This window comes from Chenopodium album, chromosome 5 (assembly GCF_948465745.1).
Source record: "Chenopodium album chromosome 5, dcCheAlbu1.1, whole genome shotgun sequence".
Taxonomy (NCBI): Eukaryota; Viridiplantae; Streptophyta; class Magnoliopsida; order Caryophyllales; family Amaranthaceae; genus Chenopodium; species Chenopodium album.
In genome coordinates this window covers 8,427,657-8,455,244 of record NC_137838.1, presented here as the reverse complement: position 1 = coordinate 8,455,244, position 27,588 = coordinate 8,427,657, and the positions used below count along the sequence as shown (strand labels likewise).

Sequence of the window (27,588 nt, the reverse complement as noted above, 5' to 3'; positions counted from 1 at the left end):
TCTTTCAAGATAAGTTTTTGAGAGATTCAGAAAAACAGTTTTACTACAACGGGATCTGTCATTTTACAGCAGTATATCAAAATAATAACGTTACAAAATTAACCTTACAGTTAGTATACAAATGAAAAGTTTTTTGAGCTAAAGATTCACAAAATTTGGTAATGCAGTAATGGAACTTTAGAAATCATGTAGTCTCTGGTATTAATGGAATTTTAAGTTTGAAAAGTTAAACAAAATCTGAGAAACTGCCAGAATGGCTCAGATTGAAGGCGGAAGGTCAAGACGATCTTTTAGGAGGAGACATGTTATAAATCAGAGATCTAGTGGTAGTCGCAGCAACTATCTTCACCAACAAATCTGTAGTAATTGAATTGTAGACATTAATCAATGACCAAACCTAGTTAATTATCTATAATGTATATGAAATAATGAGAGGAGGAAGTAAATAATGTTACCGATGAAAACACGGAGAGCTTCAATGAGCTGCAAACTTTGTTTTTCCCAGCAATTTGCAACTCCACTTTGAATAACCTTCACATCACATAAGCAGATGGATCAGATATTTGGGACTAGGACAATCAAAATTAATACTAGCTAATGCAGAAAAGAAGCAATGGTGAGAAATGAAGACTTGGTACCCTATGCATTAGTTTCTATATGTATATCGTGGAATTTAATTGTATTCTCTGAGTAACTCAAACTCTTTGTTTAAACTTTAGTACCCATGTTGCATTTTTGATGCTCTAACATGTATGTGGAAACTTGGCACTTTGTTTTCGGCCAGAAACAAACAGAACCACCCATGAAGTCCGACTCTTTTCCAAGAAAAAATTAGAAGAAAACAGGCATAGCTTCTTCATGCAGGCACGGGTGAGTACAGCAAGCCATTCAATTCTTTGAGCTATGTAAGAGGACTAAGATTTTTATGAAAGAGTCCATGAAAATTTTCTGCCTACTTATTTATACAACTCCAATAAAGAACTCCATGAGGCCTAGATACTATACATGCCAGCTCACAAAAAAAGCAATGGGCGATGTCTTCCAAATCATCTCTTAAAAAGCTCAAAATCATGAGCCTTAGTACAATGGATGATTGGATGCTAAAGCCACTGCTACCTATCTTTAAGGATGTATAAAATGGTTATCCACTGAATGCTTCGCCTAATACTCCATTTTGCACATCGCCAAACACAAATACACGATCAATACACCAAAAGTCCTAGCCATGATGTAATTATCAGCCATCAAATATTCACCTTACCAGTTGTATTTTATTCAGTCATTTGCTGGCATAACTATAGTCTTAACTCTAAAACTTATCATTTTAACGTATGGTGCGAGAAAGAAAGTTCTTAAAGAATTGAGGTTTATCAGTTTATGAGAGGTGCATGTTAATAATAGAGCCCAGCAATCCACTTCAATTCATCAAGCTTGGACTACATATAATTGGCAGCAGCTAAATCTTTATTCATCCAAGAAATTTTCTCAATCTCATCAACAAACCTCTCTTTCTCCTCTTCTAGGAAGAAGCTTAGAACAAAAAATCATTATCACTATTGAGATATTTACTAGCTAATAGAGGCATTGGGGTAACTATAATGTTGATGTATAACCTGCTTCAAACTTTGAAGAGCTACTATGCAATATACTACTGTCTAGTTTTGGAATTCAGAAAATGTTTGAAATTTATCCAGGTTATGCTCACTATTAACAAAGAGAAATTACCTCAAATGGGAGATTGGTCTTCATTACACAAGCTACTGAGAGGCCCACTGCTACAAAAGACACAATCAAGTAAATATTTAACAATGTTGATCGGCTTCGCCTACGACCTACAATACATGAAGTTATTAATAAGATACACATACCGTCATAATGATGCAAACTGATTTATAGAAACATGTACAGGACACATCCATGCCCGATCTAAAAAAATACTGACCTAATTCACAAACAAGAAGAGAAAGAAAATTGAGAATAACTGATGAAAGACGGAGCACATCAGAATCTTCTCCCTTTATCATTGGTAACAACATTAAAATGGCACCAACAAATAACACGAGACCCTGCATAACCAAATCAAGGATTGCGTCAGAAAATAACCTAAACGAAACCTAAATTGCCCAGTTGACAAAGGTATAATGTCAAATTTGACATCAAACTTAAAAGGCAATGAATTGCTCCTAGCAAATATACAACTGAAAGCTGACACTAAGATCACTCCAGTGACTTCACCAGTTCACCATCCTAATATGCAAGTATGCAACGAAACTAGAAATGCCACTAGCACTTTCTCATAAATTCACATTCATGTCCTTCCCAACAAAGATTGAAACTCAATTAAGAAACTATTTTGGTAAGGTGCTGGACTAGCTGTCTTCTCTTTGTACAAAGGTTCTAATAACAGATGAGGGACAAATCAACGGCAAACATTAATGATAGAGACATCAGAATCTAAAACATCAATAAGTGCAATGTATTAACTTCAGAAATTACTCAAATTAGTATACTTCAGAAGTTCAGAGGATTGCAAGAACCCTAATCAAGAAGCCTGCTATAATTCCAACATCTTAAATGATCTTAAGAAGCAAATAAAGGGCTCCAACTTTGATTTTCCAACCAGCATATATACCTAGATGGGGAACAAGGTTCATATTTATACAAAACGCACTTAATTTCAAATGCTAATGTCCTAAATAATCAACCTTTCAGATTGGTTAGAACCAATTAAACACATCAGCAGAGAATACCCAGAAACCAATTTCACATTAATTCAATACCTACTTACTAAATTCCACAATGTCATTAAATTTTGCATCTTTAACCATTCAATTTTCCTCCAAATAAAAAAATCCCTAATTTGTAGCAATAACTATCATCAAAGTTCTCTCTTTTTTTTTTTTTTTTTTCAATTTACCCAATGAGAAGCTACAATTAGAAAAATAAGAGAATTATTACCTGAATTAAGAGGAGAAAAGAGAGACGAGACTTCCCTTTGGCAACTTTAGTGTACCCTATTGATGAGATTTCAACAAGAACACAAAATTGTAAGAAAAAAAGAAAGGTCAAATTTTTACAAATAAATCAAAATTGCAGGAGAAAAGGGGGGCATACTGGAATCAACCACCATGCGGTAGGAAAAGTCGGAGCCATCAGTTCCTGATGGCCTGCCGGCGGCCGATCTCCTCTGCTGCATTCTCTCTCTCGCACTCTTCCTCTTCCTCTTCCTCTTGGTTGCTGCTCCGGTTGTGGAGATGTCACTTTTTTTCGTTTCTCGGGGAAAACGCGGTGGAGTTATGGGTATTTCTTATGGGGTCATGGGTAAATTCGTAAATGCATATCATACTTTCGAGTGGACTTAGTGTATGTTCTTTTCAGCATAATTTCAGTTAAGTTCTAATCAGTTTAGTATAGTTCAATTCAGTTTCTAATTTTCTTCTCTCATAAATAATTCATTTCAATTTTTTTTTTTGACAAGAATAATTCATTTCAATTTAGTTAAACTCCAATTAGTTTTATAAATCAAAACAGGTCCTTCATAAAGTTGATCTGACTTAGGGCTTGGTTTCTTCAGCTTAGTTTCAGTTCAAATAATCTACAATAAGTTCAGCTCCTAATTTCCTTCTCTCATAAACAATTCAGTTCATCTCAGTTCAATTTAGCTCCAATTAGTTCAATTCAGTTCAGTAAATCAGAATAGGCCCTTAAATGACCTTGATCCGAACTTGAACCACACCAAAATTGAATGACCCATTATAGGCACACACACAACACACTCCATCAAATTCAAATGTACTTCTTAGTTGAAATAGTACAAGTACTTTTAAAGTCAAACAAACAAATCAATTCATGCCTAACCTAAATTTTCTTTACCTATATATTGTCACTCTAGCGACTATACATTTGGGTGTAGAATGTAAATTCTAAATTATGAGCCTACTAAAAGCAAATACCATTGTAATCTACCGATACAAAGAGAGTAATTTGTTAATAATTGATTAAAAAGGAATTTCAATATAATAACTTGATCAAACTCAATAGTATATTAATAACAATCTTCTCTATCTATCTTCGTTCAATTTATAAACTATGTAATCATGTATAGTATGTATATGATCACCTCACTAATAAAAAGGTGATGCAATGTCACATGATTGTTACATTGCTCTTGAAATTAAAATAAGAGTTGAACTAGTTTATAACAATGAAGGAGCTAAAAGATACAAATGTAACTAAATTAAAATCGATGATTAATTAAGAATTAATGTACAAAGAATATGTAATTGAAAAAATTACACACACATATAAATTAGTGAGCTTTATAAAAAGCTAAAAGCCCAACAAGAGGTGCATTAATGTAAGTAGCTGGTTCCGAATGAGGGAAATCAGCTCGAGAATCTGGATATTTGTCATTGATATCGGGTCCTCCAACAACAGCACCTACCAAAACATTCGGGTTAGGGTTACTACTAAAGAAGTAGGAAGTTCCGCCTTGACATTCAAGTTTATTAGGGTGCGCATCAGTGGAAGGCAAAGATGAGCCTCGATGATGTATCCTTTGAGGATATTTTTTACCGTATCCTACCATGTATGACATACTCAACGGGTTGTCTCCAAGTATATAGTCCACCTGCATGCATCACATTTTTTTAAAATTAAATATACACGACATTCATCTAGTCACTTCAAAATAACATAACTTTGCGTGTTATGTAATGATATATGTATGTCAAGAGCACCATTTACGAGTACAAACCTGACGTTTAGCAACTTGGGCGAGTCTAGGGGGCTTGACGACTACATTACCACATTGGATGGTCTTTTTTAAACTACTAGCATATCGACCATAAACCAAAAGTAAAAATGATATAGCTGTTGTATGTTGCATGTTACTTCCACCTGCTTTGAACAAGAGTCCACCTAAACAATTACAGTACAAATTTAAGTTAAATTAATCATTGTGACACTCTATTTATATTAAAACTAACAAACATGAACATTTGTACTTTACCTGGACTATATGAGACTGATTTGGTTGTTGGAGATTCAGGCAACACAGAGCATACAAAGTTTTCAGCATTGGTAATGAATGGATTAGGCTGAAGATGCTTAGCAAATCCCAACTACAAATCATTGTAACCAAACACTAAGTTTAATCGAGTGGCATATGTAGAAATATTCTACGTAATTTGATATGTGTGCACTGCACGCGTGGGAGTGTGTATATATATATATATAGAATGACTAAACATAATAAATGGACGATTAGAATAAGAGTATGTACATATATACCTTGGAAACGAGCACGTAAATGCCAGCATGCTTAGTATCCCATCCAAATTCAGCAAAGTTACCACCATTTAGTTTGTGGATGTTATTTAGCACATAATTTGAGTAATAAGGTAACTTTGTTGCCCTGTATAGCCAAGTTGCTGCCCATATCAATTCATCCTGCCATAAATTATAATCATTTTTATCTTCATAAATATTATAAACTGCTTTAATTTGATTTAAAATCTGAATTTAATTTTATAATTAGTGAAAAGTTATCTTGAAATTACCTGATATCCACTGTAACTGCAGTAAAATGAACATACCCAATGTCCAAGAGAGTCATTATATGAGCCTTGGTATGTATTTGCAAATTCAAAAACCTAATCCATACAAAAATGTGCGTTAAATGGACAATATAAGATTTCTTTTTTTTTTCTTTGTTTTGCAATACTGACATCATTTTGACTTTTACACTTCCAACAAAATAATTTGTTAAATCTCATAAAAAGTCAAAATGACTCGAATATAGTAAACAGAGGAATCATGTTTCTTTAGACCGAGTATTGGCTAGCTAAGATGCACGCAAATATACCGTTTTAGCCCGGCTAAGAAGACGTGCAGCATAAGTCCGGTTAGAAGACCTTAGCACAATGGAAGAAGCGGCCAACGCCGCAGCCATCTCAGCCGAAACTTCAGACCCCGGATACTTTTTGCTAACAGCGAAGGGGTTTCGAGGCGTGTCCATGTCCTCCGGCCTCTCCCAACAGTTATGATCAGCAAAACCTTCTCCGACTTGAGCGAATACTACCCCTGGCATACGAGTGCATTTAAGAAAGTAATCGGTCGCCCATTGGATCGCCTCGAGCGCGTGTGGGAGCTCGGTGCCCATGAAGGGCTTAAAATCGGCCACACTCCAAGCTAGCATGGTTGTGGTGAATGCCATAGGGAAGTTGAACTTGATGTTATCACCAGCATCATAATAGCCTCCTACTAAATCAATGTGTTTTATGCCAATTTGGGATTCTCCGATCTAAAATTTGTTACAAAAATTTGTAAGCAATAATTTGAGAAAATGAAGAAATCAAAATTAAATTAAGTAAGAAAGATGTGACCAACCTATATTATCTTAGGAGGTTTGTCATGATATTGCTAATTTTTTAGCTTGTCAACCTTGTAGAATAATTACAAGTCGATTTTATAAAATTTTAGTATAACAAACTCATTCAAATGAATCTTAATACGAAGTAATATAAATGTTTTGTGATAAGTTATAATAATATACTACTTGTATTATGACCATAAACATGTAATAATACTTTCGAACACCCCTTTTATAAGGTCATCAACTCATGCTTTATTTCTCAAACGCATTAATATATTATGACTAGCTACTCTATTGCATGGTTTCAAAGGACCTTTAATTAGGAATTTAGTTCATTTTCAGTGTATTATATAGAATCCTTGTGAAGTAGAGAACACAAAAATAAATGATCAAATCAAAGGAACTCACGCTCTTTTGGAAGCCATCACGAAGACCAGAATCCTTGCGCCAAGTCATCCGTTGAGAGGGTGGCAACTTCCCCGACCTTTGGCCTTCAAAGAACAATATACTTTTTGACAATGCATCTCCATAATTATGACGTGTTGCACCAGTTGAGTTCCCCACCATCTCAACCAACAAAATTCCCATCAAAACTAACCCAACCTTAACCTTCCCGCCCATTTTCTTCATCATTCTTGTTCTAGTTGCTATCAATCTCTTTGAATAAGAATTATGTACCCCCCCTATAGACTATTGTATATTACAATGCTTAATCATTAAATCGAGTTCATTGCATATATATATATAGGTATAAATTCGGCGTCTAAACAAACATTGTTTTCTTAGGAAGAGTAAAAGAGGGAGAGAGTGAGTGAAGGGAAAGGGATAGATATGAAAACAACAAGTTGAAAGGGTAGAAATTAAAAGAATTAGAGTTTAGCGTAGGAGGTGCGCTAAATGTGCGACTTGCAAAGGTTGTGTGATAAAGGAGTATGTTGCGTTATTGCGTTGATTAGAAAATTATAGGAATTATGCATGTTTGATAACTTATAGGAGAATATTAATGCAAAGAACATTGTAGCTAGTAGTAGCATAAATTTACTTGGTTTTTTGTGAAGGTTAAATTTGTTTGCTGCCTAATACCGTTATCATAAGCGCCCATATTCCATTGCATTGCTTTAGGATCCATTACTTAGTATCTTAGATATACTCTCCTATACGTACAAATTGCAAGTACTACTACTACATTTTTTATGAGTTGGTTTTTTTAAAAATTAAAGGATTAATTATTAATTTTGCTAATAGAACATTGTATTATAAAGAGATATCCAAACTTGAAATTAAAGAAATCTCATTTACAAAATATTGTTTGTGTCTTTTGATGAGTTAAAAATGTTCTATACTATATAACTTCGGTTTGACTTTGATCATATTGTACATGATTTACAATCGTCATATTATAGATTGAGACTGGTTGATTAAAATTATATACTTTCTCATTTCCTGAAAGTTCGATTCACTTTGCATTTGCGCGGTCTTCAATATTGAACTTTATTGTTGTTTGTTTTATGTATAAATGAAAATTATTAAAAGTTGATATTTGAAAAATTTACAATAAGGGAAATCTAACAAGATCTCACATTTAATTTATTTCTATTTTATAAATCATATAATGTGGTCAAATATATTTTATTTTGACTACATGATTAGTAAGTGAGTCAAACTTTCAAAAACGGATGTAGTATATAAGATTTCATTTAATCTAAGTAATTTTATACTACATGTTAGTCTTACTGATATAAAAATCGAATCCTATTGAAATAGTAATGGTTTAGCTTGTGTTTAAATTATTGTAGAAGAAAAGCTAGCAAACATTCATGCACCATATCAATTCATCAATTTGCTTTCCACTGGTCGTGGGTGGAAATATTGAGTTTGAGAAATTCAAGAGATTAAATGCTTAAAAATGGAACCTTAAATCAACCACCTTTACGTGCCTACTTACAAAAGAAAGTACCCTTTTATCATTAAGGCCTCTTTAGTCTTTACCTACTAGCCGGATCAATTGGGATGGAGTTCCGTACGATTTGCTGCCCTGCTTTTCTCCCTACTGCCATTTTTGAAGGCAATCTTAGATCAAACTTGTGTGCTACTCATAGTCTTATTAATTTATCGTTGACTAATTCATTATTCTTTATGTTGTTTGCCAGGTTAGCATTACTTTGTTGTGTACTTGTGGATTTGGTTAGCCATTTAGTTGTATCGGCTCTCTGTTTAGCAGGACGTTTTCATGTAGGCTCATGTGTTGTATCAACGTGTCTCATGCTGAAACAAACACGCCCTAAAATGGACCAAGAAATAGTTATGTCATATCGATTTCGTGCCGATCTTTTCTTTTTTAAATAACACACACGGTCACACGGATAGATTGAGCCACGTTTCATGTCGTGTAGGCGGGCCCCCTTACTTTTTTTTTTTTGTTGTTGTATTGGAAAAATAAGCGATCAACATATCAAGCTTAAAGGAAATTTGTATCAAATTTGAAAATGAAGTCCGTATATGACCTATAATCCACCAACATGTCTCTCATGTCACGTCAGACTTTGACTGGCTCGTGCCAAGTTAGATCATATTCAAGCCATGCCTAACTAGCCATCGTGCCGGTCAAACTCATGTCCATCAGCCCAGCCCAACCCAACCCATGTCCATTCTTCACAAAATCCGTTTCAAAATTTCCAATCAAGTTCGTTCAATTAACCCCCCCTAAAACCCTCATCCACCATTCCTATACTCCAGCGCCCAATTCTGTACTCAATCTCTCAAAAATGTTCATGTTAAGTGAAATTGAGCACAGATTAAGATTACCCCCAAAATTACTTGATCGTCCATTAGAAGAAGCTATCAAGGGTGAACTTGAATCTATCTTCTTGGACAAGGTTTTATCATCTTTCTTCTTTTTGTTTTCTGGGTTTAATTTATTCTGATTAATCAAATTCCCCCCTTTTTTTTTATTCTGAATTTTAAATTGGTGGTTTAGGTGATTGCGAAAACAGGTTTGTGTGTATCAATTTACGATATCAAATCAATTGATGGCGGCTTTGTATTACCTGTTGATGGTGCTCCCACTTATACGGTATCTGATTTTTCTCCTTTAATTTTCTGTTAATTCCTGTAATTTTCCTTTTTTGGTTGAGTAATTTGCAAAAAAAGTTCTGGGTATTGGGATTTAATGACTTGAACTCCTATTAAGTTGAAGATTTGATTATTTTTTTAGCATAAATTTCCCAGAAATGTACCTTTTTCAATAATATTGTTATTTCTTGTTTAATTTTGAAATGGAAGGCATCAGCTTTTTTCTACATTATGTCAATTATGTTTTATTTTCCAAAATTATGATTTTTTTTGTTCTTGTTGTCATAGCAGAAATTGCTTATTGTGGGATAAACTGAGGCCCAATATATCAAATGAGTATAGTGACTAGGAGTGTGGTTGTTGGGTGATGTAAAGTACCGCGATGATTCAATGTTATAGACTTAAGTTATAGTGACTATGGATGGTTGTATTGAATGGTTTGAGAATAGTTCAAAAGTTTTTGGAGAATTGTAGGTTCATCCTTGACAGGTTTGCCAGAAGTGGTGATTTGTAAATTGTACACAAGTTTTTATTGCAATGCATGAGAGATGGTGATGTGGCTTAGAGCTTTTAGGAGATGTGGTGTGGACTGTGAAGTTTAATTACAAGTATATGAAATTGATAGAGGGTGTGTCATTTGGAATTAGTCCCAATAGACAAGCGGAGGCTATTTGATGAATTTTGGTTCTGCATAATTTGTATGGAGATTGTATATTTTCTTTAGGATTTTGGGTACTTAGATTGATTTATTTGTTTATTGAATTCTAAAAGAGGTAATGAGCTTTTATAATAGTAGTAATTGTTAAGGAAGCAAGATAAAAAAATCATACCTTAGTATAGTCATATAGCATATACATTTTTATTGGGTGGATGGTGTGAAGTGCAATAGCATTTAAAACAAATACTGGGAGCTTTGAGTAGAAAAATAAACAGAGAGCGATTGTCGAATAATTGGAGATGCCAAAGGTCTTCCTCATCCTTGTGTAAAATAGTTGAAGTGCAATAGCATTTAAAACTTATGCCTGTTTATTCTTTATCGGCTTCTCTAGGAGTGATCTATTTCTTTCTTGCAGTTTTGATTTTTAAATGCACTAGAAGGTTGTTAAGTTCCCTCTTATGAACAGCAGGGTGATTAGGTTGAACTTGCAAATTGAAAGTATATATGATGAAAAAATCATGGTCTTGTATAGGATAACTCAGGAGTGAATGTAATAGCACTGATATCTTTGTTTCTTCCTTGGATCATGCATATTCTGCTCTGCAGGTGGTTTTTCGTATGGTCATGTTCCGGCCATATGTTGGAGAAATCATTGCTGCAAAACTAAAGAAATCTAACAAAAAGGGATTACAATGTATGTCTTGTTTTCTATATATATCTTCATTACTTATGTTTAGTTGTGAGTATGGCGTTTACATTCTTCATTTGATATTTATACGATCTTGCCTTAGCATATCCTTCTTTCTTTGTACTTGTATGTTGCATCTCCTAATTTGAATGAAGATTAAGGGGACAGTCTCACTTGCATCCCACTTGATATTATTGATGAAGATGCTTCTTAGAATCTTGTTGCACCGATATTAATTGCTCTTAGGCTTGATTTTATCAGTCTTGCTACTTATATTGATTGGGTTATAGGAACATATCAGCCCTGGATGAGGGGTGGGGGAGCTGCACCATTGTTATTGTTTGTTCATTTTTAGTTTTTTGTTGCTTGGAGGACTAAAAACCCTATATTCATGATGTATATGTTTGAGTAAAGGGTTTGAACTGAAAATAGATAAAAACTGTAGTTATATCTTTTTAATATAGGACCATGAGAAGCAGCTCTGGGACCTGTTTGTTCTTCAAAATGGTTCTTGACCTATCTAATGATGCCTTGTGGAGGGGATGCATGAGCTTTCATATTAATCCACATTTCCGTTTCTGACCTATCTAATGATGCCTTGTGGAGGGGATGCATCAGCTTTCATATTAATCCACATTTCTGTTTCAGGGCCGGCCCGGAGGGGTAGGCCTTGAGTGCGACCGCCTAGGGCCCACGCCGGAAAGGGGCCCAAAATTTCAAAAGAAAAAAAAATCAGTTTGCATAGCTGTAAAATTTAAACTGTTTAAACTGTAATTTTTACTTGTTAAAAAATAAGCTATTTTTAAAAATGATAATTAATGCATTTAGTTAGCAATTAACATTAGATTACTTAGATATCATTTAGGTGGAGATAACTATGCAATATAACCTCTTCTTCTTCTAATCTTCCGATTTCTATGAGTATCCGCTTCAAAATATTAATATTTTCAATTACACCGTTTCATATTAATTCAATTACCGAAATATTATGCAAAGTTATTACTCCAGTATTGTGTATGGAGACTTACTATTTAAATAATTTAAGTTATTTTCATTGTCTTATATTTAAATTAAAGCTATTCCGTGTAAAAAAAATTGTTTACGTAAGGGGCCCTTTTCTTACATTATGCTTAGGGCCCATAAATTTCTAGGAACGGGGCTGTTCTGTTTCTGTTTCATGTTCTAATCTTCGTCTTATTGACCGCATTTTGGAGTTTGGGGTGTTGGTCTGGTTTTGAGCTAATAGCACTGGGAGTACTAGCCCCTTAAAATCATGTCACCCAGTAAATATCATGGAGTTGGTGACAAAATTATTTCATTATATCTGGCACTTGACCCTCATCTGATCTCTTCCATTTGACCTGACCTTTCATATGCAATTATGATGTACCATGATTCCGCTTTGGCCATAATATTGCAATCAAAGCTTGCTTACAATTGGACGAATTGGTTGTTAACTTGTTTCTTGTTACTGTTTGTTGATCTTAATGTTTTTACTGCTGCTCTCATACATTTTTAAGCTTATAATTGGATTTTATAGCTTTCAGCGTCATAATCGCTCATTTTTTTCTTGGGTTTAATGTGTGGATTAATTTGATGATAAACAGTGTCTCTTGGGTTTTTTGGCGACATATACATTCCTGCCTTTGCTCTGCCAGACCCGTCACATATCGAGCCCCATGATGATGATCCGTAAGATCAATTATCTACATTTGTCTCTTTTTGCACCTCTAGTTTAAAGATACTTAATTCAATTATATACATTTTTCCTTTAGTTGTGATTTTTTTTTTTTTCTTGGGGAACTGCAGCAAACAAGTGAAATGGGTGTGGACTTACAATGAGCTTGAATTATCCTATGATGACGGAAGTGCGGTAAGGGCCCTCATTGATTTTTATTTATTGTTGATACTATATTTTTTAAAAAAAATTAGTCGCTACCATTATCATTTTTCATAGATTACTATGTTTCCTCATCTGCAGATACGATTTCAAGTTACTAGTGTTGACTACCCTCCAATCCCTTTAGAACAAGAAGAAGGCTCAAAGCCTTTTGCTCCAATGGTTGTCACTGTGAGTTTTCTCATCCGTCTTATAATTGTTCACTTATTGTGAAGATGTTGCCTATAATAAGAGAAGAAAAGAGAAAGGGGAAAAAGAGATTATTATCATTGACACTGATAGTGCGTGCATATAGCATTGTTATAGCTATACAATAGAAAGTGCACATAACAAGACCACTATCAGCAAAAATCAATAAAAGTCGGTGGTTCTAACCATAAAAGTATAAAACTCAATTGATCTTTAATAAACAAACCAGTTGTTCTAACCGAACAGTGGAAGTATTCATTATTAATCAGAAAATTTCAGCTCTGTTCATTATAAATCACTTAAATAAAATGTCTTTTATTTTTTAATAACTTGCTGTATATTGTCTGTTATACTAGTATATCTTCCCTTTTTTCTGGTTGGACAAACGGCTGTATAATACGGGCATTCCTTTGTCATAGGGATTACTTAACTCTGAGGGTGGTTTAGGCCCCATTTCATGGTGGGTATAATTCCCAACTACTGGAACTGATCATCACAGCAAGAATTAGACCTATGAACATAAATCTCGATTGTTGAAGTTGATTGTTACAGAAATAACCAGGCCTGATCATCGAAGTCATTCTAACAATCAAGTCGCAACGAATCTGCTGAACTTGGTTCCTCCTGGTGCAGTGTTCAGCTTGGTTACTCTCTAGCCTTCTTTGACATGAGGAATATACTCCTTGTAACTTCTAGTGCAATGCAAGAGAAATGAAAGACAACTTTGTATAATATTTTTTTCAGGGAAGCCCATTTGTCCAAGGCCATGATTCTTGATCCAATTTTGCCCCAGCCACCAATCATGACTCTTAACCTTTTTTTTTTTTTTTTTTTTAATTTCATCCACCTATACAATATAGATATGGTGTGTATAGTACTCCGAATTTCTTAAAAGTCTTATGCTTTTGATTAATTATGATTTATGAATTATATGTTGTGATCATTTTCCAATTTTGCCCTTACCCCCTTAATTACTTGTCACACCTAGGGATCTCAAATTCTCAATGGGGAGGGGAGGGGCGGGGCGGATGTTGGCCTTCCCATCCCCATCCCCAACCCCACCTAATATTTTCATCCCCATCCCCGCGGCGAGTCCAATTTTCATCTCCATCCCCGTCCCATCGGGTACAACTCCAAAATCATCCCCGCCCCACCCCCCACTTGGATATCCATCCCCACCAAAGACCTGTCTAATCCCCACCCAAGATCCACCTAATATCCGTATCTCAAATACACAATCTTACATAATTAATACGAATTATAAAATAAAACATTCTATACACATTTTTGTGTTATAATATAAGTGTCGTAGAAAGTATTATAATTAATATTGTATTTCATGTAATTATTTTATAAATAGAATAAAAGTATGTAATTTTGCTTTAAAAGATATATAGATGTGGGTATGAGGTGGGGATGGGGCGGGTACGAAGTGAGGCGGGTGGGGGCGGGGCGGGCACAACTTAAAATCCACCCTCGCCCCATCACCCATGGCGGGTATGGTTTTTATCCCCATCCCCGCCCTACCACCCGCCAAACCGAGACCCATCCCCGTCCCATTGGGGCGGGGATGGGGCGGGTCTCCTACTTGACCCGCCCAACTGACATCCCTAGTCACACCCCTCCATTCTCTCATCAACATCCAAACCCAAAAATGCCCGGAAAAAGTTATCACATTTTATTCGAAGCAAAGGTTAATAATTGAATTTTCAAATATGTATGCCATGTATGTATAAAACCATGTATTGAGCTATTGAGATTTAAGAGAACGTGAATTGATCTTGAAACGAGGGACGTATATTATAGAAATTAATACGGTATGTGACATATGAAGTGGAGTACTTGATAACTAGGGGTGGTTTTCAGCTTTTGATATGTATGAATGAATATGAATTATCTATATTATTTCAATAACTTTGCTTAGAATTCATAAAAACAATTCAATAAAAAGAAATATTAGTGCTTGTATTTGACAATGGACATAGAATAGAGGTGGAGGTTGAGTAAAACCCGCTTGGTGAAATGAATGAGCATGGACATGGCACGTGATTCAAGCTGTATGTCTTGGATTCCTTTCTCAAACATTAATTGCATTGTTACTCTTAAAATGTGCTATGTTAATTTTGCTAAATTTTAGCTGAAACACCCCATTTTAATAAATTATTTGAACCTTTTTAATTTTAATTATTTTCAAAAATTATTTATAGTGAATTAGACATGATTAATGAAGAGCAAGAATCTTTTTGGGTAATAGCAATGGCTCATAGGTTGAATTATGAATATCAATTGTGTTTTATATAGTTAGTGACTTGGTGGTGAGATTGATTGATTATACAATGAGTAATATTATCCAAATCTTGAACATGATTTGTGGATCAAAGGCTGACTTATTGTATTAGAAACCAAATTCAAGCAGTAAATCTTGATTAACATTTACTTTGTACTCTAGATAGCATGTTGACATCAAAGTCTTTTGCTATACCTATCTGCGATAAACAACCTAAAAATTCTTCTGAATAACGTATTGACTCTACTTTATTAAAAATTCTATATTCAAATATTAGATGATTATTCCATAATTTCGAAATTAAATGAAAGAAGTACATTAGTTCGTATTGTAATCTTTTAAAATTAAAGGACAGTTAGACCCTAATGTTTATAAAAATGAAATAGAAGAAACTTATCAATTAATGAACTAAATGTAAAGCATTGGTCTTGCACTCCTACAATTGCTAATAGCAAGCCTGGCCCCTTTGTAATATAAGCAATTAACCATATAGTATTGAATTAATTTTGAAAAAAAGGGTGGGAAAAGCAATTCCTATTCACACAACACATCTGTATATCTAAGACATACATTTCGTAGTCAATTGGTTTATTAAAATTTACTCCTAATTATATTGTTGTTGAAGATTAAGCTAATTAAGCAGGTGTATTGATTTTCGTGCAAAATCAAGTAACATCACATGGATGAGCCTCGTTTTAAGGCTCTAGTTTGAGACTTGTGTGTTGCAATGTCATTATGTCGATGTATCTAGCACTAGTTCCTTACAATTCGTACCTACTTTTTTTTTTGCATCTTATCATTGGTGTCATTAGGTTGTACAATGCTATTGCGACGTGACTTAGCTTCTATATTATCTGATCATTTAACTAATTATATTTTTTTTAAAAAAAATAACTTTCAAGAATGAATTAAGTAATCATATGCTAAGAAATCGATCATTATGTTATTTCTATTAAGAGCATGTTCTGATTGAATGAATTGAGCTGAATTAAACTGAATATTTTATGAGAGAAGGAAATTAAAAACTGAACTGAACTTATTGGAGCTTAACTGAATTGAACTGAAAATAATCTGAAGATAATAGACCCTTAAGTGTATGTGAAGATAGGCAAATCGTCTTAGACAAAGTTTATGCTCTTGAACCTTAAACTTTATTAGGCTATAAATGGTACGCTATATATTTAAAACTCTGTCTTAGGTGTACATAATACATGCTTATACTCAGTTGTATTGTATCGTAGCTTGTTTAAATTTTTTATACAAGAACTTTTTACTTCTTTATGTGGAAATTTCAAATACTAGGATTAATTTTAATATGCTTTACTGTGAACCAAAGTTCACACACTCGGTTGATTTACAGATGTAATTTTGATTATCAAATTAACGCATCGATAAATTGTACATAACATTAAACAACTACTAGTATGGTGGCGAGGAGGGAATGATTAGATTGCTTAAAATGGCCAATCCAACTTCTTCTCGAGGTAATACAACCATACAAGTGCCAACAATGTCTCCTAATCCAACAGTTTGTTTGAAAATTTTAGTCATTTGCTTGAATTTGAAGTTTATGACATGAAAAACATTCATCATTAGAAGAAATGTATGTTAAATTCCTAAAGTATAAATTAATGCTTTGAATTTTATGTGGTTGAACTACTCTTCAAGTATAAGACTTGGAGTTGCACCTTAAACATGTCCAAGCAATGTGCATGTGCAGATCTAGAATTACAACCCCATTTAAGCATTTGTTGTCCTTGTTTCCAATTATTATTGGCGCGTTACAGATGTTCAAAAGCAAACAAAACTATTTACCCCTTTTATGTGGGCATTCCTCTAATCATTTCTCCAATTTTATAAAGTAAATTTACTTTGTAATTAATTCAAAGTTCAGAAAATACACCAAGGTTAAAGACTCATTTCAAATTAGTAACATTATTTACACAAAATCACCTACTAAACCAGTACAAGCCCTACTTTGAATTGTATTAAAAGCAAATATCAAAGATTTTTGCATATATTTATACATTACTCTAAAGTCCAAACTCGAATTTCAATTTCTCCATATATATGAACACTTATAATCTCATTTTTCGTAAGAAGAGCATATGAGTTATCCCTTATTTTGTGGTATAGGATCATTATGCTATCTCCAATATTCACCAATTATATAAGAATAATTTGTTTTTTTAATTCCATAGACTTGATAAACTAGGGTGTTATATTTTAATTATAGAAGAAATCTTTAATTAGAGTGTTGTATGTGTTCCAGTGTTCCCCTTCTATTATCATTTTGATTTGAGATTTTTGTATACATAACATATCCTTCATGTAGTCTGATTTAAGCATGTTCCGATTTACTGAAAACTACTGTACTAAATTGATTAAGGCTGGATTGAACTGGATTGTTTATGAGAGAAGGAAATTAAAAACTGAACTGATTGGAGTTGAGCTAAACTGAACTGAATTAAAATAAACTGAACATAACAGATCCTTATATTAATGATTATTATCCTCTCCTCAAATCTATATCACGCAACAATTCCAATTTTTCTTGTAAAAACCTCCGATGGACATGAAAAAAGAAGGAGAAACATTAATGCTAGGAATTAATGCTGCCTTTTTAAACTTAATAATACAGTAATCTACCACTAATTAAGGTTATGACTAGGATTACAAAAGGGAGAGAGGTATGAATATTACTAATGGCAAATGATTATTATAATTATTGACTTGTGCAGAACTCTTTGTGCATGAGCAAAAACTTACGTAAAGAAATACATCATTCATCACATAAAAAATTGCTAAGACATGAGTTGTTTCTGACATTTTATTTTTTCCATAAAAACCACTTTGCTACCCAAATTATAAAAGAGATCCATTGTTTAAATCAAAGCATAATCAATACTTGTATTTATTCAACTATTCATAATTTCTTGCATATATTAGTTATATAACCAAACTTCTCCTAGAGATCTGAGTCCCTCTTATTTCTCCCTACAAAAAACACACCAAAAAAAAAAATATATGCCCTCCAATACAAGAAAATGGTATCTCTAAACTTCATATTCCTCTCCTTAACCATATTTGCCTCTATAGCTTGTACATTCTCCGAGCCCGAGGAAGCTCCCCTTGATGATATAAACAAATGGTGTGACACCGTTCCACACCCCAAGACATGTAAGTACTTCATGGCTCGAACGCCAGGTGCGTTCGAGCCAAAGCAGAAGTCCGATTTTAGGAGAATGATGGTGGAGGCGGCCTTGGACCGTGCCATGGCCGCCCAAGGCCACTTGTGGATGTGGGGGGAAAAGTGTGCAAACCATAGTGAGCGAGCAGCGTGGTCTGATTGCATTAGGCTTTATAGCCACACCATAATTCAACTTAATTACACCCTTTATGGTTTGACTAGTAACTCGAGTTTCACTGACTTTGATGCTCAAACCTGGCTTAGCTCCTCCCTCACCAACCTTGACACTTGTATGAGTGGGTCCCAAGACATGAACGTCACATCGTTCATCTGGCCCCACGTCTCGTACAACGTGTCCGACCTAATTTCCAATGGGTTAGCCATAAGTGAAGGCCTAATTGAAGAATTTGTCAATGCTACTAGTAGTGGTAACACAAGCGAGTACCCTACTTGGATGAGGCATGATGAAAGGAAGTTAGTGCAAGTGTCTAGGAAATTGGCAGTCAAGAAAGCTATGTTCATCGTGTCTAAGGACGGTTCAAGCCCTTATAGGACGGTTCAATCAGCCATTGATGCCGCGGCTAGGAGCCGTATAAGGGGAAGGAAAGTGATACATGTTAAAAGAGGTGTTTATAGGGAGAATATATATGTTGGACCATATAACGATGATATAATGTTGGTTGGTGATGGAATGAGGAATACCATTATTACTAGTAGTAGAAGTGCTCGATCTGGTTATACAACCTATAGTTCTGCTACCGCAGGTATGTTACATCATAAACTCATCATATCCTATTTTATTATATGCTTTGCATTAGCCAAATTATGTAAGAGTTTTGGTAGTATATACTTAGGCAATTAGCAATCTATGTTACATGAACATGCATGCAATATGAATGAATATGTTAATAGTATGATTGTAGGCATTCTCCATAGAGCTTGTCTCGATCCAATAGTAGGGTCGTAGGGTCGTAGGGGTCGGGTTAAACTAAGTTCGACTTCAGGTCTTTAGAGAAAGACCGGTTTCCTTTATTCTTTTCTCCTCATCACTATAAAATTTTAACGGTCTGTGTTTTGACAAACTTAAAAATTACCCTTGATAACAAGTTGGTGAACAGGTTGGACTCGTTTAATTATGGTACGTGATTGAAAAAACACATAACTAGATTAGCCAAGTGTTAATTAAACTTTATACTTTAGTAGTGTTACTCAATGTGTAGTGATTGTGATCAATCTATTAATTTTTAAAGGAGGGGCTAGATTACCATCTAATCCAAAATTAATAAAAAGGGCCATTCATGACCAAATACTTTATGATTACAATATATTCCTATGAAAAGAAGTCAAAATAGAAGATCTAGATCTTAATGTATACATACAATTATTTTTAAAGTTTGTGTATTTAATGGAGCATCAATCATTGACCATACTTTTAGTGACTTGAAGCAACATCCTGCTATGTCTGACTTTTTCATAAGTACTTAATTAAAGTACTTGTTCATCATTTACATTTGATTATTCTAAAGTCAGTACTTCCTCAACCATTTGGTACGGTGGCCCTTGTGCCAAGCAACAATTCATGCTACCATTAACTTGTTCATGTTATTATATATCACTGTTTTTTCTTGTCCCATGATATGTAACAAGTTTATACTTCACAAGTAAAAAAAAAAATATGTGAATATGTTGTGAAACTGTGATTAATAGAGAACATCGTATGATATATAGTCGAATAATGAACAATAAAAAATGCTAAATTAATACGTATGTTATAGTAAAATCTAACGATTTTTTTCTCTTTGAATTGAAGGTATCGATGGACTTCGATTCATTGCTCGTGACCTAACCATTCAAAACTCAGCCGGGGCGCAAATGGGTCAAGCTGTGGCATTGCGCTCAAGCTCGGATCTTTCAGTTTTTTACAAATGTGCATTTCTAGGATACCAAGACACCCTATTTGTACATTCACAAAGACAATTCTACAAAATGTGTTACATCTTTGGTACAATTGACATTATTTTTGGGAACGCGGCTGTTGTATTCCAAAGTTGTATGATCTATGCAAGGGTGCCAGTTTTAGGCCAAGCAAATGTCATCACGGCCCAGGGTCGGGTTGACCCAAATCAAAACACGGGGATCGTGATGCATGGATGTCGGATCATGGCAGATGAAGACCTTGCAGGAAAGATCCGAACCGTTTCCACGTACTTGGGTCGACCATGGCAACAATATTCTCGTACAATCATCATGAGATCATACATGGGTCCGTTGGTTCACAAAGCAGGGTGGATGCCCTGGAAGAGTGCAGGGTATTTGAGCACCTTATACTATGCAGAATTCGGTAATTTTGGGCCTGGTGCAAGGCTTCGCAATCGGGTCAACTGGCCAGGCTACCATATCATCACTAGGCCTAACGCAGTCTCACAGTTTAGCGTTGAACGCTTCATCGCGGGGCGAAAATGGCTGCCTGCAACCGGTGTGCCCTTCAGTCCTGGTGTTTAAACCATACAATAGAGTACTAAATTATTTTGCTTGGCGATTAATTTCTCATTGATCATATTCATATTAGTGCAGAAACTACTACCCAGGGATAATTTTTACTCCCTTTCCTGTTTGAGTTTTATTTGAAGATTGATCAGGTAGTAATATTTAAATTGTTTTCGGAAACTTGTTGATTTATACATATTTAATTCATGTAAAAATAGAGAGATTGGAGGAAATAATTTTAGGGCTACATTTTCCTTTGCTTCTCATTTCTTCAGTATTTTGTATTTTCAATGGTAAGCATATCAGAGTTTGGATCATGGTTTGGATTAAACTTCTTGTACAACTTTGAGGCATCACCTGGCCGAAAATGGACTGAAATATAGATCTCTTTTTATTATGTAAATTGCCTTAAGCCCTTAACACAATTGGTGCACCAATCAACTGAAATGCACCGTGCAGACTGCAGTCTGTACTACTGATACAATAATATACCGTGTACATAGTTATAAAAACTTAATCATAACATTTCAATGAATTGCTTTCAGAGAACAGAAATTTGAGGTTCTTCAACCTTGTCATAAATCTAAAAATCTACAAAATTTCAACTACAGAAAAGATCCTAATGACAAATCGATGAAGGAATATTAACAAGAGGATTTGCAGAGTTGCCCTAGGGTAATAAACACCTTAACGGAAGAGTCTTGGAACTGATCTTTTAGGTACTTTGCCTTCCATCTTCAGCCTTCTATATGATTCTCGTATGTGGCATGGCCTAATGGGGCCAGAATCCTTTCTTTCAGACATCACTATTTTAGCTGCACACAGAAGCCGTACCAATCAATAGGCAGCAACAATGTATAACCCACAAAAGTTAAAATCAATAGGCAGCAACAATGATATATTGCAAATTAAGCCTGGAATCCCAAGCTGTATAAATAGTTTATATTGCTTGTCGTAACATTTAAATATATCTTGGTCAACAAAATTCAGGATGCAAGGATAAGAGAATGCATGAAAATTTTGAGTAGAAGTCGTTAAACTAGTTGGGATTTATCAATACCTTGAAAATTAACACCCAGCCTTAAGCAAACTAATGGAATGGTTAATTACACATTAGCCACACCTTCATGGCCTCATATATGCAGCATATTTAAGCCTAAAAAAAGAGACTTTCTTGTAGTTTCTATTACTATAGAGTATAGAATCTATACACTTAAAAGTTGAAATTAAGATTTGACAATACCAAAAGTGCTCCATAAACTAAATAATATAGTGATAAATTTCTCAAGGACATACCACCATTCCAAATCGCACTATTTTTGCCTAGCAAATTAGAATGCATACCTGTCTCAACAAGCTCCCCAACAAACATTTTTGCAATTCCGGATGCAACAATGGACATATGTACAGAGATCTTCTGACTGCCTGTAATACTTACTAGCAACTGCATTGAAAAAACGAGAAGAAAAATATACATAATTAAAGTTAGCTTGACAACGTTATTCAACAGAGTGAGCTTCTCTGTGCTCCCACACCTTTATCTATTTGTATTAAGCAACAAATTTCCCAAGACTAACATAAGATAGCAGAAACATGTGAAAGAGGTATACCCTTTTCATGTTGGATCTCTGGAAACCAGACCTCCGAAAAGATTCATATCTGCTCATTTGCTCCTCTGTAAATCGAGATAAGATGGTCCTGAAAGTAATTTTAACAGTATAGTCATTCATGAGAAATTACATCCAAAGTGCATCAAATTTACGGAGTATCAACTTGTCTTTGTTTATGTACAATGCAAAGGATTTCAACCATAGAGACACAACATTAGCAATGAAAAGAAATGAAACCAATCATATGAATTGATGTTTATGATGAAGTAATAAATCTTCTAAGAGGTCAAGATACAGCAATATACACAGGGAGGAGAGAAAAAAGTATTTTTACAGATATTATGAAATACAGATTAATATGAAAAAAAATAAAAATCACAAGTATAATTCTTGGTTGAATATATTCTCCCTATAAATTTTTTGGGCAACTATTTACAAGTATTTATACTCCGTAACTACTTATGGATTTAAGGGCATTAAGCCACAAATTCAACCACTGGATTGGTGATCGTATACTCACACTTCTATAGAACTATAGAAGAGGTCAGGGGTTCACGCCTTAGTAGGTAAAACTTACAAGAGCATGTAGCACTTGAGTATATTATTTATCTGAAAAAAAATATACTACGAAGTATAATGCATAAGCAAACAGATGATATGAGCTAAAAAACGGCTTCTCGATTCTCATTACACAATGCACACTATACTTCCTCTTTTAAAAATAGGTAATAATATAAAAACTTGTAACTCACACCCTAAAAAAATTAAGCCCAATGGCCCCAAATTGAACAATATCTGTACAAGACAGGATCCAATCAACATATCAACAACTCAGCAAAGACAAAACCCATTCATAAGTACCAATTTTTATGTTCTCCGCATGAAATTAATACCGATATTGATACAGATGAGGCACCACTCAATTAAGATGATACATATGAGGCACCACTCAATTGAGATGATAAGTTCATTCTAAAAAATGCTAAATCAGAAGTTCATACAGTCATGTTCAATAAAATGATATATTGAAGTGGGTTTTTTGAGCTCTTGTTTCAAACAGCCAAAACTAATGTATACTCGGTATATATAAGGATGGTATAAAAATGCAAATATTAGTGAACAGGCATATAGTATGGTGGCAAAGCATTAAAAATCACATACTGCATTTTGGCCATTTTATCAGGGTCACCACTAGATGAGAGCTTCCCGAGCTCAACATCCATGTTGTCTTCCTCCTCCTCATCGTCTTCATCTTTGTTCTTGTTATTGGGTTGAGTGACCCCAGTAGAAGCTAGTGGAGCAGCTGAAGTTGACGCGACATTAGGATGAGCTACAAGTTCCAATCCCACCTCATCCTCGGGTTGATCAGCATCGTTGACAGTCGCAGCAGCGTCTATTTGGGTTTCAGTATCATTGACTGCAGCAGGAGACTCAGGTGGTGATTCCTGCTCTACAAATGCTGCTTCGAAAGGATCTTGTGACTGCTTCATTCTACGCCCTAAATCAACAAACGAAATCACATAATTAAACATACTTGAAAGGTTCAATTTTCGGGAAGAGGTTGAATTTTATAGTTCAATCCTAACATTAAAAGGTTCTGCAATACATCAGCAACCAAATTTGATTCAATTATCAAATTAGGCTTGAAAAATCACATAGTTTATGGAGAACAGGCACATTTGTTTCAATCATCAAATTAGTGTTGAAAAATCACATAATTTTAGGGAGAAAAAGGCACAATGGATTCAATTATCAAATTAGGCTTGAAATAATCACATAATTTTAGGGAAAATTTGATTCAATTATCAAATTAGGCTCGTAATTTTCTTCTCTAGCAACATAATGCTCGTTATGATCTTTCAGAAACTTAGTAATTAGAACAAGTAGTCCAATAATTCGAACCCTAAATTTACTATACTAACTATTAAATTAAATTAGATCAACGATAAACCCTAGATTGTGAAATTGAAATTCGATGATTACAAAAAGAAACAGCAACTTACCTCAGAAGTTGATTCAATGGAGGATAGAAATGTAAAAAGGCGCTTCAATGGTCCGAAACTGAGAGAGAAGTAAAGACAATTCGGTCTACATTTTATACTCGTACCAGTAAGAGTGTAAGGGCTACTAAGGGGTGTCAATTTATTTTATACTCGTACCTGTAAGAGTGTAAGGGCTACTAAGGGGTGTCAATTTATTTTATACTCGTACCTGTAAGAGTGTAAGGGCTACTAAGGGGTGTCATTGACCATGCACATTTATCCTCCTTGCCATTGCTAGAGAATATGACAAAGGCCTTAGTTTGGTACTGACATATTCATACATATTAGTCTGGACTATAGACAGCCTGTTTTCACAAGAGTTCTGAATGGGTTGAACAAGGTTTTGAAATAATATGCTTACATGAGCATATAATTTTCAGCTAGTTGTTTGAAAATAAATTTGTTTCTAATAGAATGCTCAGAGGTAAAACATGTTCATTACCCTAAATCTTCCTGATACTGAAACATAATTAGTTCTTGTTGTTGTAAATTTGTGGATTTGTGTTTTATAATTTGGGATTTGGCTGCTCATATTCACTACTCGTAGTTATTTTATATTGTTTCATCATAATCTATCTGACATTACTAGCATAAATAACAACTCCAAATAACTTGCAAAATCAACAAATTGTCAAAAAAAATTGACAATTGTAGAGCAATACTAACATGCAGGAACAAATTGACAACAAAAAAAATCGACAAATTGATAAAAAAAAAAAATTGACAAATTTAGAGCAATATTAACATGCAGGAACAAATTGACAAAAAAATCAACAAATTGACAAAAAAAAAAATCAACAAATTAAGAGCAAGGATTTGGAGCGAAATCTGACTTGTAATCTGACCGACTTCGAGCAATGATTTGAAGCGAAATCTGACTTGTAATCTGACCGACTTCAAGCAATGAATCAGAGCAAAGAATCTGAACGTAGCGAAGAATTAGAGCGAAAAATTAGAGCGACGAATTTGGAGCGAAGAATGGGAGCGATTTAGGGTTCATACATTTTTGGGGGTGAATTAGAGGGAAGAATTCGAAATCAATTTGGGTGTTTAGGGTTCATCATTTTTGAGAGGAGAGAGACTGAGTGAGCGTTTTTGTGTTAGAGTTTTTTTTTTTTTTTTTGACGGGATATGAAGGGAAGAGATGACTGAGTGAGGCGTATTACTTTTGTCTTTGGGCGTATTATTTTAGTTCAACGAGGGCAAATTAAAATTTCGCCCACTTTGCTCAATTATATTAGAGGATGAAAACTAAATTCGCCCTCTTTGCTTTGAAATAGAAAGGCGAAATTAAATTTCGTACTCTTTGTTATGTAATAAAAGGGCAATTTATAATTTTGCCCTCCTTGATAGAAACTAACCAGGCAAACTATAACTCGCACTCCTTAACCGATTAAAATCGCCCTCTATGATTTTTTTCTTGTAGTACTGGTTAAAAGTTTAGCTTTATTTATTAGTTATTATTTTTAACTTTTTTTTTTACTTTTAAAATTGCTTTTATTATTTTAGGGCTTGTTTGGCATCATTTTTGGTTTTCAGTTTCCTGTTTTTTTGAAAACCAAAAACCAAAAACAGAAAACAAGAAAAAGGTGTTTCCACTTTTCTGTTATCAGTTTTCAAAATTATTATAATTTTAATATGTTTAAATAGTTTTTGATTTATTATGGGACATATATCCTATACTTTTAAAAAACCAAAAAACAGAAAACCACAGCAATGTCAAACGAACCCTTAATGTCACATTTGAACTTTTGGCACTATTAGCTTGACATTTGGACTTTATTATTTTAATTGTAATACTAATATAAGTTTCTTTCGAAAAAAAAATAAAAAATAGTACTGGTACGATTTACAGTTTATTGCAGCTATTCGTCTTCAAATAAGCTGGAAATAAACAATAATAATATGATTAGGATGAAAATAAGTATCTACTCTAGATTATAGATACCAAAAAACATTGAGGACCTAATAAGGTAGGGTATATAATTTAAGGATTGACAAGATAACTATGATTTTGTTGATGAGATGGCTAATATTATTTTTTTCGTGTATGTCAATCCGTTCTATTGTTTTGGGTATCACATCTATGCTATTAGTATGGAATTATTATGAGAAATTGGATATGAATTGAGAAGTACTTGGACACCTGTAAAAGGAAAGGACATGTACACGAAAATACACTATCTATTTACGTAACGTACAATATATAAACTATAAGTACAATACGAAGCCGCGATTTACTACATTAAGGAGTCAAGGCATAAACAAAATTAATGAAAACGAAAACAAAATCATAAACGTATATATACTTGGCCTTATTTATATTTATAATTATGTGGTGTATTCGCATAGGAGTAAAATTTTATTGTTAATTGGATGTTCATATTAATGTCTTGTTCTGATTTAACTAATGAAATGAGCTGAACTGAACTGAGTTGAATTGAATTATTTATGAGAGAAGAAAATTAAGAACTTAACTGAAACGATTGGAGTTGAAGTGAAATTAAGCTGAAGAAAACATGCCTTTAATGTATGCGTGTATCTTATCTCTCGTCGCATTTTGGCATTCATGGCCTGGATAGATGATCGATGACATGAGCATAGCTACGGATGTCAAATTGAATATTTAATTAACATAGTTTAATTCTTCTTCTTTTAATTTTTTAACAATTTTGAACTCACACTTTGAAATTCTTGGATATAACACTGCTATTACGGAGTATTATTGACGTACTTTTGGTGATATGGTGATGATTTAAATTATGTAGTAAGTATGTAAGGGCTAAAAATGTTCGATTAATCACTGAACCGGCCAATTCCTTTAGTCATAAAATAAGATCCGAATCCAATGTCTTTGTAGTGGCAAAATAAGCTTAGGAATATAATTTCATAAATCTGCAAAATTAATATCAATTTTACAAAAACACTAGAAAACATATATTAGTAATAAAAATAGCTCCATATAGCTAAAATAAGCACAAATATGATCGTGGAACGGAAATAAATAAATTTATATATATAATAAACCGATCATATGTAATAGCTAAAAACAATAATGGTGATAATGTTTAATTAAAAATAGTAAAACA

At 34.0% G+C, this 27,588-nt stretch overlaps 5 protein-coding genes across 5 annotated transcripts; 2 read left to right on the top strand and 3 right to left on the bottom strand.

Annotated features, from left to right (window-relative positions):
- Positions 1-25: 25 nt before the first annotated feature.
- LOC145631784 (uncharacterized) lies at positions 26-3,262 on the bottom strand. Its single transcript, XM_081683959.1, has 6 exons — positions 3,115-3,262; positions 2,959-3,014; positions 1,943-2,066; positions 1,726-1,832; positions 456-531; positions 26-357 (listed from the first exon to the last, which is right to left on the bottom strand). Exons 1-6 carry the CDS (start codon positions 3,194-3,196, stop codon positions 278-280), a joined length of 525 nt encoding a protein of 174 aa, XP_081540085.1. The 5' UTR covers positions 3,197-3,262; the 3' UTR covers positions 26-277.
- Positions 3,263-4,229: 967 nt separating this feature from the next.
- Positions 4,230-6,245, bottom strand: LOC145630316 (endoglucanase 8-like). The gene is made up of 6 exons (XM_081682567.1): positions 5,867-6,245; positions 5,562-5,654; positions 5,293-5,451; positions 5,012-5,123; positions 4,757-4,920; positions 4,230-4,630 (listed from the first exon to the last, which is right to left on the bottom strand). Exons 1-6 carry the CDS (start codon positions 6,215-6,217, stop codon positions 4,310-4,312), a joined length of 1,200 nt encoding a protein of 399 aa, XP_081538693.1. The 5' UTR covers positions 6,218-6,245; the 3' UTR covers positions 4,230-4,309.
- Positions 6,246-9,080: 2,835 nt separating this feature from the next.
- On the top strand, positions 9,081-13,776 carry LOC145630315 (uncharacterized). Its single transcript, XM_081682566.1, has 7 exons — positions 9,081-9,252; positions 9,354-9,449; positions 10,713-10,800; positions 12,402-12,486; positions 12,604-12,667; positions 12,776-12,865; positions 13,303-13,776. Exons 1-7 carry the CDS (start codon positions 9,142-9,144, stop codon positions 13,351-13,353), a joined length of 585 nt encoding a protein of 194 aa, XP_081538692.1. The 5' UTR covers positions 9,081-9,141; the 3' UTR covers positions 13,354-13,776.
- A 4,147-nt stretch (positions 13,777-17,923) lies between these two features.
- LOC145631781 (putative pectinesterase/pectinesterase inhibitor 59) lies at positions 17,924-21,163 on the top strand. Its single transcript, XM_081683957.1, has 2 exons — positions 17,924-19,124; positions 20,171-21,163. Exons 1-2 carry the CDS (start codon positions 18,218-18,220, stop codon positions 20,860-20,862), a joined length of 1,599 nt encoding a protein of 532 aa, XP_081540083.1. The 5' UTR covers positions 17,924-18,217; the 3' UTR covers positions 20,863-21,163.
- Positions 21,164-21,350: 187 nt separating this feature from the next.
- LOC145631782 (transcription initiation factor TFIID subunit 11-like) lies at positions 21,351-25,631 on the bottom strand. Its single transcript, XM_081683958.1, has 5 exons — positions 25,333-25,631; positions 23,619-23,955; positions 22,458-22,545; positions 22,192-22,291; positions 21,351-21,662 (listed from the first exon to the last, which is right to left on the bottom strand). Exons 2-5 carry the CDS (start codon positions 23,945-23,947, stop codon positions 21,535-21,537), a joined length of 645 nt encoding a protein of 214 aa, XP_081540084.1. The 5' UTR covers positions 23,948-23,955; positions 25,333-25,631; the 3' UTR covers positions 21,351-21,534.
- Between the last annotated feature and the right edge of the window lie 1,957 nt (positions 25,632-27,588).